At 37.0% G+C, this 17,508-nt stretch overlaps 1 protein-coding gene across 1 annotated transcript in view; it reads left to right on the forward strand.

Moving 5' to 3' along the window:
- The window catches only part of NUP133 (nucleoporin 133), a 110,751-nt gene that overhangs the window by 7,339 nt on the left and 85,904 nt on the right, over positions 1–17,508 (forward strand). Inside the window, exons 2-6 of the mRNA XM_007938521.1 lie at positions 1,970–2,088; positions 10,187–10,290; positions 12,487–12,594; positions 14,572–14,706; positions 15,348–15,518. Of these exons, the coding sequence (XP_007936712.1) occupies positions 1,970–2,088; positions 10,187–10,290; positions 12,487–12,594; positions 14,572–14,706; positions 15,348–15,518 (637 nt within the window). The remainder of the gene's footprint in view (positions 1–1,969; positions 2,089–10,186; positions 10,291–12,486; positions 12,595–14,571; positions 14,707–15,347; positions 15,519–17,508) is intronic.

Consider the following 17,508-nt stretch of genomic DNA (forward strand, 5'->3'; position numbering starts at 1 on the left):
GGGTCCAAGATTATCTTCTGTGTCTGTGTTAATTGGTTTCCCTTTTCTTTGTTGAAGAGGGTCTGTGCAATCCTTCTGCCTAGTCCGCCATCTTACCCCGCCTCTGATTTTTTTTTTAAAGCTGAATAGATGCAAACTATTATTGTCATAATATTTAAGAGGAACATGACTGTCATTTTCCTAAGTTTGATTTATTAAGAAATATTCAATCAATATTTGAAAGCAGCTGTCAGTGAAAGAAAGAACTTCCTCCAAAGAAAAGAGTGATCTTTGCAAAATGCAGATGGTATTAAAATTTACCCTTTTGTACCTTCCTTCCACAAGCACTTCACTGTTACTTTTCCAGGATCTTCCATTTTTCCTAGAATAAAGGCAAAACTTGTTGAAGGCTTTCTACCAGACAACTGTGTCCTCCAGCCCCAACTTTTGCTTCTCTGGGCTTTAGCCATCTAGGCTTGCCATTCCTCAAACTCATCAAGCTCCCTTGTGCTGCTAGTTAAGCCATTTGGCATCGAGTCAGTTCTGACTCTTGGCGATCCTATGTGTGTCAGAGTGGAACTGCATTCCACAAGGTTTCTTTTTTTTTTTAAGAAATTTTTTTCTTTATTTTTTTAAAAATCCCTTCACCCATAAGTCTTTCAATTGAGTCACTGCTTTGCACTTCTCTTGGAAATTACATGTTGAGGTGAAAAACAAACTGAATAAATGAATCATTGTTTACTCCTTTCTCCTTACTACCTCAGTGATCTGGAGTAAGTCGCTCAGATTATTCTCACATGTGATAAGGCAATAATACCTGACCTGGGCCTGCATCACTAAGGCTAAAACAGTCAATATGAAATGCCAGGATACAGGTGTACAGTGATGACCATAATGAGGACGTTAATGTCTAACATTCTAGTCTATTAATATCTTTGATTGATAATTAAAGGGCTTTTAGCTACAGAATTTCACTTTGTAGCTAATACGGAAAAGGCTTTCCATAAAGAATAGGATAAAAGTTTTGTATCCAAATACAAGTATAGAGCAGCAGTCCATATTACCCCCCTTTATGCTCATAATCAGTCTAGAACTTTAGAAGAAGGTAATATCTAGTTCTGAATAGTTTCGTCTGAATCTATCTACCAAAAATGAATGTTTTCCTGCAGGAAAAAAGGTAATACTGAGCTTGGAACTCGTGGTTAAATTTTATGATAAAATTTTGGCAATACTTTAAAGCATAAATTATTTTTAAATACACAATATCCTTAACTTTTGATCCTTGGTTTTAAAAAGCACTCTGGAAGTGTTGATTTTATGACTTTTTTCTTCTTTTTGAGAAAAGTCATAAATAAAAGCCACGTTTTATTAATTTTTTTTCTTCCATTGATCAAAGAAAAATCTTGTTACAATACTTCTGTCAAGAAATAAAGCCACTCTTTATGTGTATCTCTTCCTTTAATCCTCAGGATAAGAGATAGGGTAACTTTTATAATGGGGGCTTTACATTATTATTCTGAATGTGAAGAAGAGAGTGAGAAGAAAATAAAATTCTGCTGTATCTGCTATTGAAGACCAGGTAACTACAGATGCTTGGTTGCACAGATATTTATATAAAATATAAGTATTTTATATTCTATTTTGTTTTTCAGAAATGTTGATTGAGATGCTCAAACTGACCTTCAATTTGAAAAACATTCATCTAATTCAACCTTCTTAGTTGATAGCTAAGGAAGTGACTAGAGATACGCATCTAATTACTAGACTACAATGGTCTGAAGCCAAGTTTTCCTAAGACCCTAGCAATACTTTTTTTAATGAAAAATAGTTTAATTTAATTATGCAAATATACATAAGCCAGTGTTCTTTCCATTGTTATACCTCTTCTTCCTTATTTTTCAAAGATATTTAATTAGAAACCATATACATGAAAATTAGAATAATGGAAAATTTAAATTACAAGTGAGGTAATAATGTGTCTTGTCTTTAGAGGAACACCTACACGAATGTTCCTTCACCACTCCAAAACTGAGTCTATGAACTATGATGTGAAAACGTTTGGATCTTCTCTCCCTGTTAAAATTATGGAAGCCCTAACGTTGGCTGAAGGTAGGTCTCATTTTTCCTTTTGCTTCTGCTAGTAGTTCAACATGAAGGCTAGGTTTGACACAAAGTTCAGAAAGGCAACATTAAGGATGAGGGATTGGGTGACAGGTAGAATATAGTTCAGAGTATTTGCATAAGTCATTGTTTTTAAGGATTTAATAATTCTTGATACTTGTGATTACCCGGAACAGTATTTTTCAAACTAAAGTTTGTGATTAAAATTGGCTTAGTGGTTTGTGACCAACATTTTTTTTTTTTTTTTAAAATTGTGATTTGGGTGAAGATTTACAAAGCAAATTCACTTTCCATACAGCAGTTCACATATACTTTGTCTCATGTCATTGACCACAGTTTACCACAATGCAATAGCTCCCCTCCCACTTCCTCCCCATAGTTACCTCTTCCCAGTGTCCATCCCTCTATACACTCCTGCCCCCTGAGCTATCTCCCTTCTTTCTCCCATGATTGTTCTCTCCAAGGAGTGTATCTACTTGAGGTAAATGTTTAACTCATATGCCTGTCCTTTGTTTGGCTGGAAACCACAGGTGTGGGTTCAATTCCAGACCTGAAGGGCAGCTAGGCGCCATAGTCTCAGTGGTTCCACCAGGCTCTATCGGACCAGCAAACATGGTCCCCCCCCTTTTTCTTCCCCTCTAAATGATTTTGAGTTTTGTTCCACATTGTTCTCCCTCTCTATCAAGGTTCTCCTACATAGATCCCCTTCCAAGTGGATGACAGTGGTAGCCGGGCACCATGTAGTTCTTCTGGTCTCATAGTTGTATACGCTGCAGATTGGATGGTGTACCAGTCTCTAGGACTAATTGTTTCCATGAATTTTGGTTTTCTTCATTCTTCTTTGCTCTGGATGAGGAGAGACCCATCGTTGTATCTAGATGGCAGCTTGCTAGCTTTTAAGATCCTAGTCGCTACTCGCCAAAGTAGGAGGTGGAACAATGTTTTGTATAGTATGTTATGCCAATTGAGCTTGATGTCCCTTGAGACTATGGTCCCAAGCCCTCATGTTCAGCTACTTGGTCCCTCTGGGTAGCTGGCTGTGACCAAGCAGTGACCACAACCTTGCCCCTTATCATCTCTGCTATACACCTGGGAATTCTGATCATTCACATAAACTTATAAGATCATTGTCTGCCAACCCTATATATGTTCTTGGATACACTCCCCATTTTATAGACATACCTAATCGTTTAGCCTGTCCACCCATCTATCCATCCGTGTACCCATGTTTGCCTTCACTGATAACGCAGTACTGTATATGCAAAAGGGTTCATATTTGTTGTCTGTATCTCCCATGTAGCTCTCTATGTCTTTCTCATCCTCAATGCTGCCATATTGGTCATTCACATTTGGTCCATTGCCCTTCTCTTCATCCAAATCAAACTTATCTCTATCTATCTAACAGCGGTGACCAACATTTTTTAAAAAATGAAATGGAATAGAATGGAAAATATATAGTAAGGTTAAGTAACTTTTTTTCAGTTTTACTTTAATTATGTGAGAATTCATCATAATTTAAAATGTATTTCATAATGTGAACGATAGTCAAGTAAGTTTATAGTTCTCTGTTATAGAAGAAGGAATACTTCTCATCAACTTGAACTCATGCATTTTGCCTGTAAGTTCTCGGGGGCTTTAGGACAAAACTTCTGCCACACATTTTATCTGTTAAATATATGTATATATATTTATGTTTTATGTAGATATACTATACACATATGCACACACACATACACATTCTCTCTAACAATACCAGTTTAAATTGCATTTAAACATTTTTAGAAGTTGTAAAAAATATATAAAATTTGTCACCATAACTGTTTTTAAGAGTACAATTCAATGAGATTAACTACATTGACAGTGTAACATAACCTTCACCACAGAAACTTATTTTCCAGAGCTTTTTCATCACCACAAACAGAAACTCTGTACCTGTTAAGCACTAACTCGCAATTTCCCCCTCCCCCCCAGACCTGGTGACCTCTACTTTCTGTCTGTGTGTGTGTCTGTGTGTTTGATATTTCATATAAGTGGACTCATACAATTTTTGTCCTTAGTGTCTTTTTTCCTACAGAGCATAATGTTTTCAAGGTTCATTTATGCTGTAGCATTCATCAGAACCTTATTTTTCTTTATGACTGAATAATATTTCATTCTACATATGTACTGCATTTTGTTTATCTGTTTATCTCTTAAGGAGCTTTGGTGGTATAGCATCTAAGGTATTTGACTGTTAATCAGAAGCTTGGCAGTTCAAACCCACCAGCCACTCCTCAGAAGGAAGACTGGGCAGTCTACTTCTGTAAAGATTTACCACCTTGGAAACCCAGAGGGGGTTGCTATGAGTCAGAATCCACTCAGTGGCAGTGAGTTTATTTATTTTTTTTTTGTAATTCGTCTATTGGTGGACACTTGGATAGTTTGCAACTTTTGGCTGTTATTAATAATGCAATGAACATTGATGTACAAGTATTTGCTTGAGGCCCTGCTTTTAAATCTTTTGAATACCTGGAATGCAATTGCTAGGTGATATGATAATTATTTGCTTAACTTTTGAATAACCACCAAACCGTTTTCCATGTTGTTATGTCCTGTCGAGTTGTGTAGCAACCTTATGTACAGCAGAACGAAATACTGCCTGGTCCTGTGCCAGCCTTACAATTCCTACTATTCTTGAGCCCATCGCTTCAGCCACCTTGTCAGTCTGTCTTGTTGAGTGCCTTCCCTCTTATGTTGACCCTATACTTTCCCAAGCATGACATCCTTCTCCAGAGAGTGGTCCCTCTGACAACATGACCAAAGTAGGTAAGATGAAGTCTGGCCATTTTTGCTTCCAGGGAGCATTCCGGCTGCCCTTCTTCCAGGACAGATTTGTTTGTTCTTTTAGCAGTCCATGGTACTTTAGGCATACTTTGCCAACACTACAACTCAAAAGCATCAACTCTTCAGTCTTCCTTATTCATTGTCCATCTTTCACCTGCATATAAGGTGATTGAAAATACCATGGCTTGGGTTAGGCTCATCTTAGTCTTCAAGTAGTTATCTTTGCTCTTCAGTGCTTGAAAGAGGTTTTTTGCAACAAATTTACCCAATGCAATACATCTTTCGATGTCTTGACTGCTGCTTCCATTGGTGTTGATTATAGAGCCAAGTAATATTAAATCTTTGACAACTTCTCTCTTTTCTCCATCTATTGTGATGCTGCTTGTCGGTCCAGTTGTGAGGATTTTTGTTTTCTTTATATTGAGGTGTAATCCATACTGAAGACTGTAGTCTTTAATCTTCATCAGTGAGTGCTCCAAGTCTTCCTCACTTTTAGCAAGCAAAGTTGTGTCATATGCATATCTCAGGTTGTTTAATGAGTCTTCCTCCAATCCTGATGCCTTGTTCTTCATATAATCCAGTTTCTTGGATTATTTGCTCAGCATATAGATTGAATAAGTATGGTGAAAGGATACAATTCTGATCCACACACTTCTTGATTTTAAACCATGCAGTAGTATCCCCTTGTTCTGTTTAAACGATAGCCTCCTGGTCTATGTACAGGTCCTTCATGAGTACAATTAAGTGTTCTGGAATTCCCTTTCTTCTCAATGTTATCCACAATTTGTTATGATCCACACAATCAAATGCCTTTGCATAGTTAATAAAACACAAGTAGACATCTTTCTGGTATTCTTGGCTTTCAGTGAGGAGCCATCTAACATGATATCCCTTGTTCCACGTCCTCTTTTGAATCCAGCTTGCATTTCTGGAAATTCTCTGTCAATATACTGCTGCAACCATTTTTGAATTATCTTCAGTTAAGATTTTACTTGCATGTGATAGCAATGGTATTGTTTGATAATTTCCGCATTCTGTGGGATCACCTGTCTTTGGAATGGGTACAAATATGGATCTCTTCCAGTCAGTTGGCTAGGTAGCTGTCTTCCAGATCTCTTGGCATAGCTGATTTAATGTCTCGAGAGCAGCATCTGTTTAATGAAACATCTCAGTGGGAATTCTGTCAATTCCTGGAGTCTTGTTTCTTACCAATTCCTTCAGTGCAGCTTCTACTTCTTCCTTCAACACCATTGGTTCTTGATCATATGTCACCTCCTGAAATGGATGATGATCTACCAGTTCTTTTTGGTATAGTGACTCTGTGTATCCATCTGTCTTCTTTTGATGTTTCCTGCATCAGTCAACTTATTGCCCATGGAATCTTTCAGTATTACAACTCGAGGCTTAAATTTTTTCTTCAGTTCTTTCAGCTTAAGAAATGCTGAGCATGTTCTTCCCTTTTGGTTTTCTAACTCCAGGTTACAAAACACACATTTTGTTATAATAATTGACTTTGTCTTCTCGAGCTGCTCTTTGAAATCTTCTGTTCAGCTCTTTTATCCTGTCGATTCTTCCATTTGCTTTAGCTACTCTCCATTCAAGGGCAAGTGTCAGAGTCTCTTCTGACATCCATTTTGGTCTTTTCTTCCTTTCTTGTTTTTTAATGACCTTTTGCTGTCTTCATGGTGGATGTTCTTGATGTCATCCCACAGTTCTTCTGCTTTTCTGTCATTGGTGTTCAGTGCATCAAATCTGTTCTTTAGGTGGTCTCTGAATTCAGAAGGATATAATCAAGGTCATATTTTGGCTCTTGTGGACTTACTTTAATTGTCTTCAGCTTCAGCTTGAACTAGCATATGAGCAGTTGATGTTCAGCTCCACAGTCAGCTCCTGCCTTGTTTTTGCTGAAGGTATTGAGGTTCTCCACCGCCTCTTTCCACAGAAGTAGTCGATCTGATTCCTATGTATTCCATCTGGCGAAGTCCACATGTATAGCCACTGTTTGTGTTGTTGAAAAAAGGTATTTGCAATGAATAAGTTGTTGGTCTTGCAAAATTCTGTCATGCAATCTCCAGCGTTATTTCTATCACCAAGGCCCTATTTTCCAAGTAACGGCGATTCTTCTTTGTTTCCAACTTTTGCATTCCATTCACCGGTGATAATTATCTGTGATAATTAACACATCTCGATTGCATGTTTGGTCAATTTCTGACAGCAGAAGTTGGTAAAAATTTTCAATTTTTTCAGCTTTGGCTTTGGTGGTTGGTGTGTAAATTTGAATAATAGTAGTATTGTCTTCCTCATAGGCATATGGATATTATCTTATCACTGACAGTGTTGTACTTCAGGATAGATCTTGAAACATTCTTTGTGACAATGAATGCCATACCATTTCTCTTCAGTTTGTCATTCCTGGAGTAGTAGATCATATGGTTGTTTGATTCACAATGGCTGAAACCAGTCCATTTCAGCTCACTAATGCCTAGGATATTGATCTTTATGTGTTCCATTTAATTTTTGACAACTTCCAATTTTCCTGGATTCATACTTCATATGTACCATGTTCTAATTATTAATGGCTGTTTGCAGCTGTTTCTTCGCACTTTAAGTTATGCCACATCAGCAAATGGAGGTGCCAAAAGCTTTACTCTATCCACATCATTAAAGTTGGCTCTATTCTGAGGAGGCAGCTCTTCATGAACTACATAATTTTACATCCTCACCAGCAATGCATGGGGGTTACAGTTTCTCCACATCTTTGCCAACACCTGCTATTGTCTGTTTTCCTGATAACTTTCATCCTATTGTATGTGTAAGTCCTTTGCCCATTTTTAATGGGGTTATTTGTCTTTTTGTTGTTGAGTTGTAGGAGTTCTTATATATTCTAGATATTAAACCCTAATCAGTTATATTTTCTTCCATTCATAGGTTTTCTCTTCACTTTTTTTGATAAAGGTCTTTGATGCACAAAGTTTTTAATTTTGGTAAAGTCAGATTTATTTTTCCTTTTGTTGTTTGTGCTTTTGATGTCATATCTAAGAATCCTGGCTATAAGTCCATAAGATTTATCCCTATATTTTATTCTAAGAGTTAGACAGTTTTAGTGCTCATATTTAGGTCATTGATCCATTTTGAGTTAATTTTTGTATATGGTGTAAGGTTGTGGTGGGGGTCCAATTTCATTCTTCTGCATGTGGAAAACCAGTTTCCATACACCGTAGATTGATTAAACTACTCTTTCTGCATTAAATGAACTTCACACCCTTGTAAAAAATCATTTGACCATAGATGTATGGGTTTATTTCTGTACTCTGAATTTTACTCCATTGTTCTGTTGTTTATCCTTCTGCCATCACCACACTCTTGATTACTGTAGCTTTCTAGTTAAGGTTTAAAATTGGAAGGGTGAGTCCTCCAACTTTTTTTTTCCCTTGTTCCCCAAGATTGTTTTTTTCCTTGCAATTCCATATGAATTTGAAGGTTAACTTTTCCATTTCTACAAAATAAGCTTTTGAATTTTGATAGGAATTTCATTGATTCTTTAGATCACTTCTGATGCTGTTAACATCTTGATAAATAATATTAAGTATTCCAATTCATGAACACAAAATGTCTGTTTATTTAAGTTGTCTTTAATTTATTTCAGCAATGTTTTATAGCTTTAGCATACAAGTCCTTCATCTCCTTGGTTAAATTTATTTCTTAAGTATTTTGTTCTTTTAAATGCTGTCATAAATAGAATTATTTTCTTAATTTTCTTTTTTGATTGTTCATTGCTGTTATGTGGAAATCCAACTGATTTTTGTGTGTTGATCTTATTCCCTGTAATTTTGCAGAATTTGTTTATTAGTTCTAGCTGTCCTGTGGCATTTTTTCTATGTAGGTTCATCACATTAGAGATAGTTTTACTTCTTCCTTTCTAATTTGGTTGCTTTTTGTAACCTTTTATCATACTCCTGGTTCATGCCATCAGACTCTGTTAATAACAAATAATACACAGCCTCAGATGTTGACGTTCAGAGGAGAGAGTCCCTGGAAACTGGGATGTGTAAATTGAGGAGATGGGAATTTGAAGAATTCTTGCCCACAAGTACTGTGTTAGGTCCGGGCCCTCAGGGACTCACCAGTAGAGGAGTTGGAGGTACTGTAGTGCTTTCAGGGGGAAAACAATATTAAGCAGATACGCCAGTTCAGGAAGAAAGCGCACAGTTAGCCCACATATGAATTGACATTTTGGCTTCTACCTTATTAATGCCTTTTATTTTGCCCATTAGCCCTGCCTTTAACCAAAGAGCAAAGCTCATACTAGTTAAATATCCAGGATGTTAATAAGCTTACAGAGGCTTGCCACCAATGCTTAAGAAATAGCAATATGCCAATTTAATTTTATCACTTAATAGAAAATGTAACTCTTTATGTCTTTATATAATAAAATAATTTAATCTTAATATTTGTAGTCTTTATTTCAAAATCATATTCCTTTAAAGGAACATGATTTTTCTTTAGATGATTTGTATAGTTGCTAAAAGGTTTATTTGTGTTTTATCAGAGTAAAATTACGAAGGTTACTAAATGTTTTGAAAGTATGAGTCATAGAAAGTAAGTTATAGGAAGTAAGATAGCTTATAGAAAGTAAGAAACCTCAGAATCAAAATATACTTTTTTTGCCTTTATGTAATTCTAAAGATGATTGTTGTTGTGTACCATTATGAGAACTGCCCCAGAAAATTTCCTATGTTGTAATCTTTACAAGGGCATATTGCCAGGTTTTTTCTACCTTGGAGCTGCTGAGTGGGGTTCAAACCACCGACCTCTTGGTTAGCAGCCAAACACTTAACAATTGCTTCACCAAGAGAATGTTTTGTTATTGATGTTGAATAATTTTTTAATCCCCCCTCCCCCTTATTCTTGTTTTCTTTTGTGAATTAACCTTCTTTTTGTTGTTGTTGTTATGTGCCATCGAGTCAGCCCCGACTCATAGCGACCCCTCCTTGGGTTTCCGAGGCAGTATCACTATGGAAGTAGGATTGCCCAACCTTCCTTCCGAGGAGTGGCTGATGGGTTTGAACCACCAGCCTTCTGGTTAGCAGTCAAGTGCTTTAGCCACTATGCTACCAGAGCTCCTTAACCTTCTTTGGTGTGTGTCAATTTTCTTTTTTTGGTGAAGCATGTGACAATAAAGATTTTGGTATAAGGAAATTGTGACAGTTTTTCATATGCATACTTAAAGATTAATTGTGTACCTCATTTTTTTCTTTTTAAGTTGATGATCAGCTGACTATTCACATAGATGAAGGTGGATGGGCCTGTCTGGTCTACAAAGAGAAACTCATTATTTGGAAGATTGGTCCATCACCTATTACTAAGGTAATGGCTCTGTAGAGAGCCTAAAGGAGATAGAAGATAGGGATACCAATTGGTTCTTGACTTTATCCTAATTTTTAGGATTGATGGAAGATAGTAATCTGAACCTACTCAAGCATTATGGATTTGCATTTTCATAGTGCTATGGAGTACTGAGTATGCACAAACATGTATGTATTGGGGAAAAAGCTTTTCCTTGTTAATAATTTTTAAACAAGATCCGTGTTATTTACACTTAATAAAATTACAACTGTTAAAATTTTCAGCAAATGTTACGCTAATTTGTCTGCCTAATGGAGTCTAAGGTGAAATATTATCCAAGTAAACTATGGAATTTATTGCTAAGAAGATAGAACTATTGCATAAAGGACATGGGGGTGGCATCCACTGACATCCTCTAACTTCACGAGGGGGAGACAGAATCACCATCAGCAGCCCAAGGCTTATTCATATGAGATCAGACTTGCCACCACCCTCTAGCGTTTTTACCAGTTCTGGCACCAATGGTCCCTCCCATGGTACCCCCTACTTCTCTGCTGGGTTCCATAATTCATTGCAGTGGCCACACAAAACTCACAAACAATATTCATGATTATGAGGTTTATTAGGGAAGTAACTGGTTACAATTCAGGTTTAGGCATATGCTCAGCATACAGTTCTTGCATCAGGACAGTCTCCCCTCTACTGTGCCCTTAGGCATGCCTCTTTGGCTCTTAGCCTCTCAGTATGGCTTTTGCCCTGCTAGGGCAAGTGTTACAAAGCTATTTTAGCTCTACTGATAGGGGCTTCTAGGTGCACCCCACTCTGTCAGCAAGCCTCCTGCCCAAAGGCACTCAGCTTACTTGCTGTGTGAGCCAGCAAGCCTGTTGCTCTGTCTCATGCCTCTTGGTTCCTCAGCTGGTTGGCTCAGTCACGTGTCTCTGCCAAAGAGCTTCAGTACAGGAATCTTGGGTCCCAGGATGTGCTATACTCCACTTCTAGCTCTTCTTTCTTGATGGCAGTGAGATCCCCTCTTCTGGACCTAGGAAACCTTATTTTAAAGCGGGCAGAATGAGAAAACTAACCAATCCCAACATCAGAGCTCCATATACCTTATTTGCATGGCCTCACCCCCACAGGAACTCTGGTAGCATAGTCCTAAGGCACTTGACTGCTAACCAGAAGGCTGGTGGTTCAAACCCACCAGCCACTCCTCGGAAGGAAGATTGGGCAATCTACTTCCGTAGTGATACTGCCTCAGAAACCCAAGGAGGGGTCGCTATGAGTCGAGTCCGACTTGATGGCACATAACAGCAACAACAACACCCCCACAAGGATGCCAGATACCATATTTATGTAACTCAGAAGCTATCCAGTCCTCTTTGTAGGCCACAAGCATGTTACATTTGTATAGTTTTACCTAGTCATCTGGTGGGAGTCACAAAGACCATGGCTAGAAAAACCGTACCAAGTAATTCACTACACCAAAGCTATATTTCCTGAATCTAGTGAATGATGCTTTATAAGAAAAATGATACTAATTTTGAATTTAACTTTCAGTTGTTTTTCCAACAGAAGGGTTATCCTGTGTCTAGTAACTTACCATTAGTAACTTCTTTTTTTTTGGGGGGGGGGAGGTTATAGCTTGGACATAATTCCTTGTATCAAGCATTACTCACTGGGCCTTGTTACATTGGAACTGACGGGCCCCTACTTACCTAAACTCTTCAAGTCTTTTAGGTGTGTGCTGCCACTGCATAGAAAGTAGTATTTCTAGTAAGGAAAAAGTCCTGGGTGACATACTGAGTTAGCAGAGGGAATCTGATATTTGGCTGATAATCTTAAGAAATATTTTCTAGGAAATTCAGTACAATTAATCTCTAATCATGCTTATTTTATATTAAATGTCAAACAACAAATCAAGTGTAGAATACACTTCTTTAGCTGGGAAAGATACTGGACTAGTTGGCATTCAGTGTCCAGGGTAGCACTTAAATTTTCCTGATTTTATATCTTTTAAGACACTTTGTTTTAAATGTACTCAAAGCTGTGACCATACCTGATGAAAAGAGAGATGTGAGAAGAAAAATATTTGTAGAATGGTATTTCCAACATTGAATCAGATCTAAAACATTCAGAGAAAAGAGATAGGGGAATCAGATACATATTTGAAAAATTGGATTTCATGTGAAAGATTTTCTGTTTGCCTTTGTTTCATAGTTATCTGTGTGTAAAGAACTTCAACTACCACCTAGTGATTTCCACTGGAGTGCAGACTTGGTGGCTCTCTCTTACTCGGCTGTCTCAGGTGAAGCACATTCTATTCAGGTAAGTGACTTAAGTGCTTATTGAAATAAACCTTTTAAGATAAGAGAGGTCTAAAGATGGAGGAATCATCTGATCCAATTTTAAGATGTAATTATAAAGCTACAGAAATCAAGACGTTGTGGTATTGTAAAGACACATAGGTCACTGGAACAGAATCGAGAACAGATACAAACTCACACAAATAGGGCCATTTGGTCTTGACAGAGGTGTAAAAGCAATTTAGCATTTTAACAAATGATGTTGGAACAGTTGGTCATCTGTATGCAAAAAACTGAATTTTCAAATAAACCTCATTCCTTATAGAAAGATTTTTACTCAAAGTGAATCACAGACCTAAATATGAAATGTACTATTATGAAACTTTTAGAACAAAAGAGTCTTTGTGACCTGGGATTAGGTGAAGAATTCTTCAAAATGACACCAAAACTATGATCCATATAATAAAACAATTCATAAATTGGACTTCATCAAAATTAAAAATCTTGGCTAAAACTGTTGACAAGAAAATGAAGAGACAAGCTATAGACTTGGAAGATATATTTGTAAGTCATATGTCCAATGTTGAATCAGACCTATAATATTCAGAAAGGAAGTAGGAAAGTCAGATACATATTTGAAACATTGGATGTCATATGAAAGATTTTCTCTTTGCCTTTGTTTTATAGTTACCTTGTATCCACAATATGAAAAGAATCCTTAAACCTCAATAATCAGAAAACAGATAAACCCAGTTTTTAAAATGGGCATAGAACTTGAATAGACACTGCCACAGAGGATATAAGTTAGGCAAATAAGCACATGAAGAAATGTTCACCATCATTAGCCATTGTTGTTGTTATGTGCTGTCAAATCAGACCCGACTCATAGCGACCCTGCCTTGGGTTTACAAGGCAGTATCACTACGGAAGTAGATTGCCCTATCTTCCTTCTGTGGAGTGGCTGGTGGGTTTGAACCACTAGCCTTCTGGTTAGCAGTTAAGTTAGAATGGCTAAAATAAAAGATACTAACATTACCAAGTACTGGCAAGGATTATAGAACAACTGAAACTCTTATACATTGCTGATGGGAATGTAAAATGATACAGCCACTTGATTTGGCAATTTCTTATCAAGTTAAACATACACTTCCCATATGACCCAGAAATTTCCTTCCTGAGTACCCTGCTGTTGTAGTTGTTATGTACCGTTGAGTCAGACCTGACTCATAGTGACCCCTCCTTGGGTTTCCGAGGCGGTATCACTATGGAAATAGATTTCCCAACCTTCTGAGGAGTGGCTGGTGGGTTTGAACTGCCAGTCTTCTGGTTAGCAGTCAAGTACCTTAGGCACTATGCTGCCAGAGCTCTCCCTGAGTACCCTAGAGAAGTACTTATGTTCACATGGTAACTAGTACATGAACATCATACTAGCTTTATTTGTGGTATCCAAAGCTGGAGACAACGCAAGTGCCCTTTAACAAGTGAGTGGATAGATACACAGTGGTACAGCCCTACCGTAGATTACTAGTCAGCAGTAAAAATGAATGGATGGTTCTTACATACAGTAATTTAGATGAATCTCAAAGATGTTATGGTGAGTGAGATAAACCAGTATCAAAAGGTTACATACTGTATGATTAAATTTGTTTGACATTCTTGAAAAGACAAAACTGTAATGAAGAGAACAGTGGTTGCCAGGGGTTAGGGATGGCAGGAGAGTTGCTATAAAGGGATAGTGCTAGGAAGTTGTAGGAGGTGTTGGCACTGTTCTGATTGTGTGGGAGTAGTTACACGAGTCTTAAATTTATGAAAATATATAGAATTGTACACCAAAGAAAAATAATAAATTAAAAAAATAGTATTTAAAAACCAGGATTTCTTATTTCTTGTTTTTGTTACTGAAATAGTAAATTGCCCTGGTGTCTTTGTGTCATCAGACTTCCAATTTTTGAATCATTCTTCTATTAACTAACACAGCTATGATATATTTTATTTAAAGGCTGTTGCTGTAATGGTTTCCACCAGAGAAGGATCTATCCGCTATTGGCCAAACCTTGCTCATGAAGACACCTACACAGAGACTTTCGTAGATTTAGGAGGTGACAAGACTTATAATTTTCTAACAGCAGTGCAGGTAAATTGTGATTTGGCATGTAAATGCAATTTGGATGATTAAAAATGTAGGTTTTTGAGCAGACCATACAGGCCAGAAAGGGGTTAAAAAGAGACAGAGAAAACCAAGAATCTAAGATTTGAATAGTGGGCTAACGGGAAGACCTTCTTGCAGGACTCTAATATATCAATCTCAGAGAGTAGCTGGTAGGTAGCATTTGTTTCTTTCAGAAAGAGTATTGTGAAAAGAGTATTGTTTCAGGAGAGTATTGTGAAAACCCTTAGATACTCTTTAGACACTTTAAAGAATGATTTGCTAATTTATAGTTAGCAAGTTTACCAAAGAAATAAAATCTGATGATTGATTTGTTGAGCTTGCAATGTGGTGAACCTATAAATTAAAATTCAGAATTTGAAAAACAAAAACATTTTATGTTATGAAAGTTGTGTTTTTTTTTTTTTAATGTAGAATTAATAATATTAAGTGAATGGATTCTTAAGTAAATTATTTTAATAAAATAGTACTGCTCCTATTTTTTATTCTTTTAGATTTGTTTTAAGGTCCAGATGATTTTTCTCTACATCAAAACATTTTTTGTTACTTTAAAAAATACGTTAATGTTGTATGTTTGACTGAACTGATCTTACAATATTTGCTCACAGGGAGGAAGCTTTATTTTGTCCTCATCAGGAAGCCAACTCATTCGGTTGATACCTGAAAGTTTAGGAAAGATTCATCAGCATATCCTCCCTCAAGGACAAGGCATGCTTTTAGGAATTGGTCGAAGGGTTTCTTCTCTTTTAGGAATTTTGTCTACTAGTAGTGATCTCACAGTAAGTTGATAAAATACTTTATTTTACAAACTTGTTTCTTGGTGAATTCAGTGAGTTAAACGTTTCTTTTTTTTTTTTAATTTTAATTTTTATTTATTGTGATTTGGGTGAAGATTTACAGAGCAAATTCACTTTCCATACAGCAGTTCACACATACTTTGTCTCATGTCATTGACCACAGTTTACCACAATGCAACAGCTCCCCTCTCACTTCCTCCCCATAGTTACCTCTTCCCAGTGTCTATCCCTCCATACTCTCCTGCCCCCTGAGCTGTCTCCCTGTGCATAAGCAGCCCTTCCTTCTCCCATGATTGTTCTCTCCAGGGCGTGTGTCTACTTGAGGTAAATGTTGAACTCACATGCCTGTACTTTGTTTGGCTGGAAATCACAGGTGTGGGGAGTTGAACATTTCTTGTGAAGTCTGTTTTGCTTCTAGTATGAACAGTGGTGTACATGATGTAGAACCTTTGATCTTTTCATTGAGCTATTGGTATTGTGATGATTAAAGCCACACTAACCCTTTTCCCCTATACCTTGTAACATTAATAATCGTCAAATCAAGCAGATTTAAAAAAAAAAAAATTTATTGTGATTTGGGTGAAAGTTTACAGAGCACATTCATTTTCCATATAGCACTCCATACACATTTTGTCTTATGACATTAACTGCAGTTTTCCACAATGTAACAACTCTCTTCCTACTTCCTCCCCATAGTTACCTCTTTCCTGTGTCCTTCCCTCCCATGCACTCCTGACCCCTGAGACTCTTCCTGGGCTTACACTGTCCTGTTCTCCCATACAAATCAGGCAGATTTTCTTAGAACTACATTTTTTTTATGTAGAATTAAAACGATTATGTCAAGTTTAAGTATTTCCTAAGAACTTAGATTTCTAGGCTGAATCGGAACTATGTTCTCTAATCCCATGCTTCTAGCTATCTGTTAGGATCAAATCTATCAATACAGGCTTCCAGTTTCACCCTGAACTCCAGAAGAGTGAAGGAAAGTGTGATGGGAACTAAATTCATCCAGCTACTCTATGCCAAGGGCTCCCTATTTATGGTCTCATAGATTCATTACTAGGAGCTCTGGTAGCATAGTGCCTGAGGCACTTGACTGCTAACCAGAAGGCTGGCGGTTCAAACCCATCAGCCACTCCTAAGAAAGAAGGTTGGGCTATCTACTTCTGTAGCAGTACCGCCTCTGAAACCCAAGGAGGGGTTGCTATTAGTCGGGTCTGACTTGACAGCACATAACAACAACAACAACATATTCATTACCACAACCTATAAAGTAGATTACTATACCTCCAATTCACAGAAGATTTACAGAAAAACAGGCTCAATGAGATTAAGATGAATGACTAAGGTGACTTAACTATTGAGCGGTAGAACTTGGATTTATACCCAGTTCTGTCTGGATTTAAAACACATACTCTTTTTTCTATACTGTTTTTATTCTTATTTCTTATTTGCTTGTTTCTGATGTGATTATTTGCCATTATTACATGCTTCCCTTGAACATTCTTTGAACCTGAAACCTAACATGTTTAAAAATGTATGAGCATTTCTTTTCTGTTCTACTGACTACATGCTTAACCTTACAAAATTAATTTCTCTTCTGATCTGTCTCTATTAATAATCCCATCACATTTTTTAGTGACCTGGCTACAAAATTTTGATTGTTTTCTTGGTTCCTCCCTCTCTTTCTGTAGCATGGTAGTTATTTACAAGACATTGTAGATTTAACTTGTATCATATCTCATTTCCAACACCATCCTTCTGTTTCCATTATTATGCTCTAATCTATACTGGGTAAATTTCACCTAAACTTTAGTTGCCAGTTCAGTTTATTCATGATTGGTCCTTTCATGTTAGTCATGGTGACAGGAGAAATGAAGACAATTAGGGTTTTAACTCAAAACAGTCATGTATATTCAGCTTTAAAAAATGCCCATCTGTACTTCGTAAGCAAATATATACTTAAAAAATG

The sequence above is a fragment of the Orycteropus afer genome, unplaced genomic scaffold, assembly GCF_000298275.1.
Source record: "Orycteropus afer afer isolate SDZICR_OR568_19922 unplaced genomic scaffold, OryAfe1.0 scaffold00050, whole genome shotgun sequence".
Lineage (NCBI taxonomy): Eukaryota > Metazoa > Chordata > Mammalia > Tubulidentata > Orycteropodidae > Orycteropus > Orycteropus afer.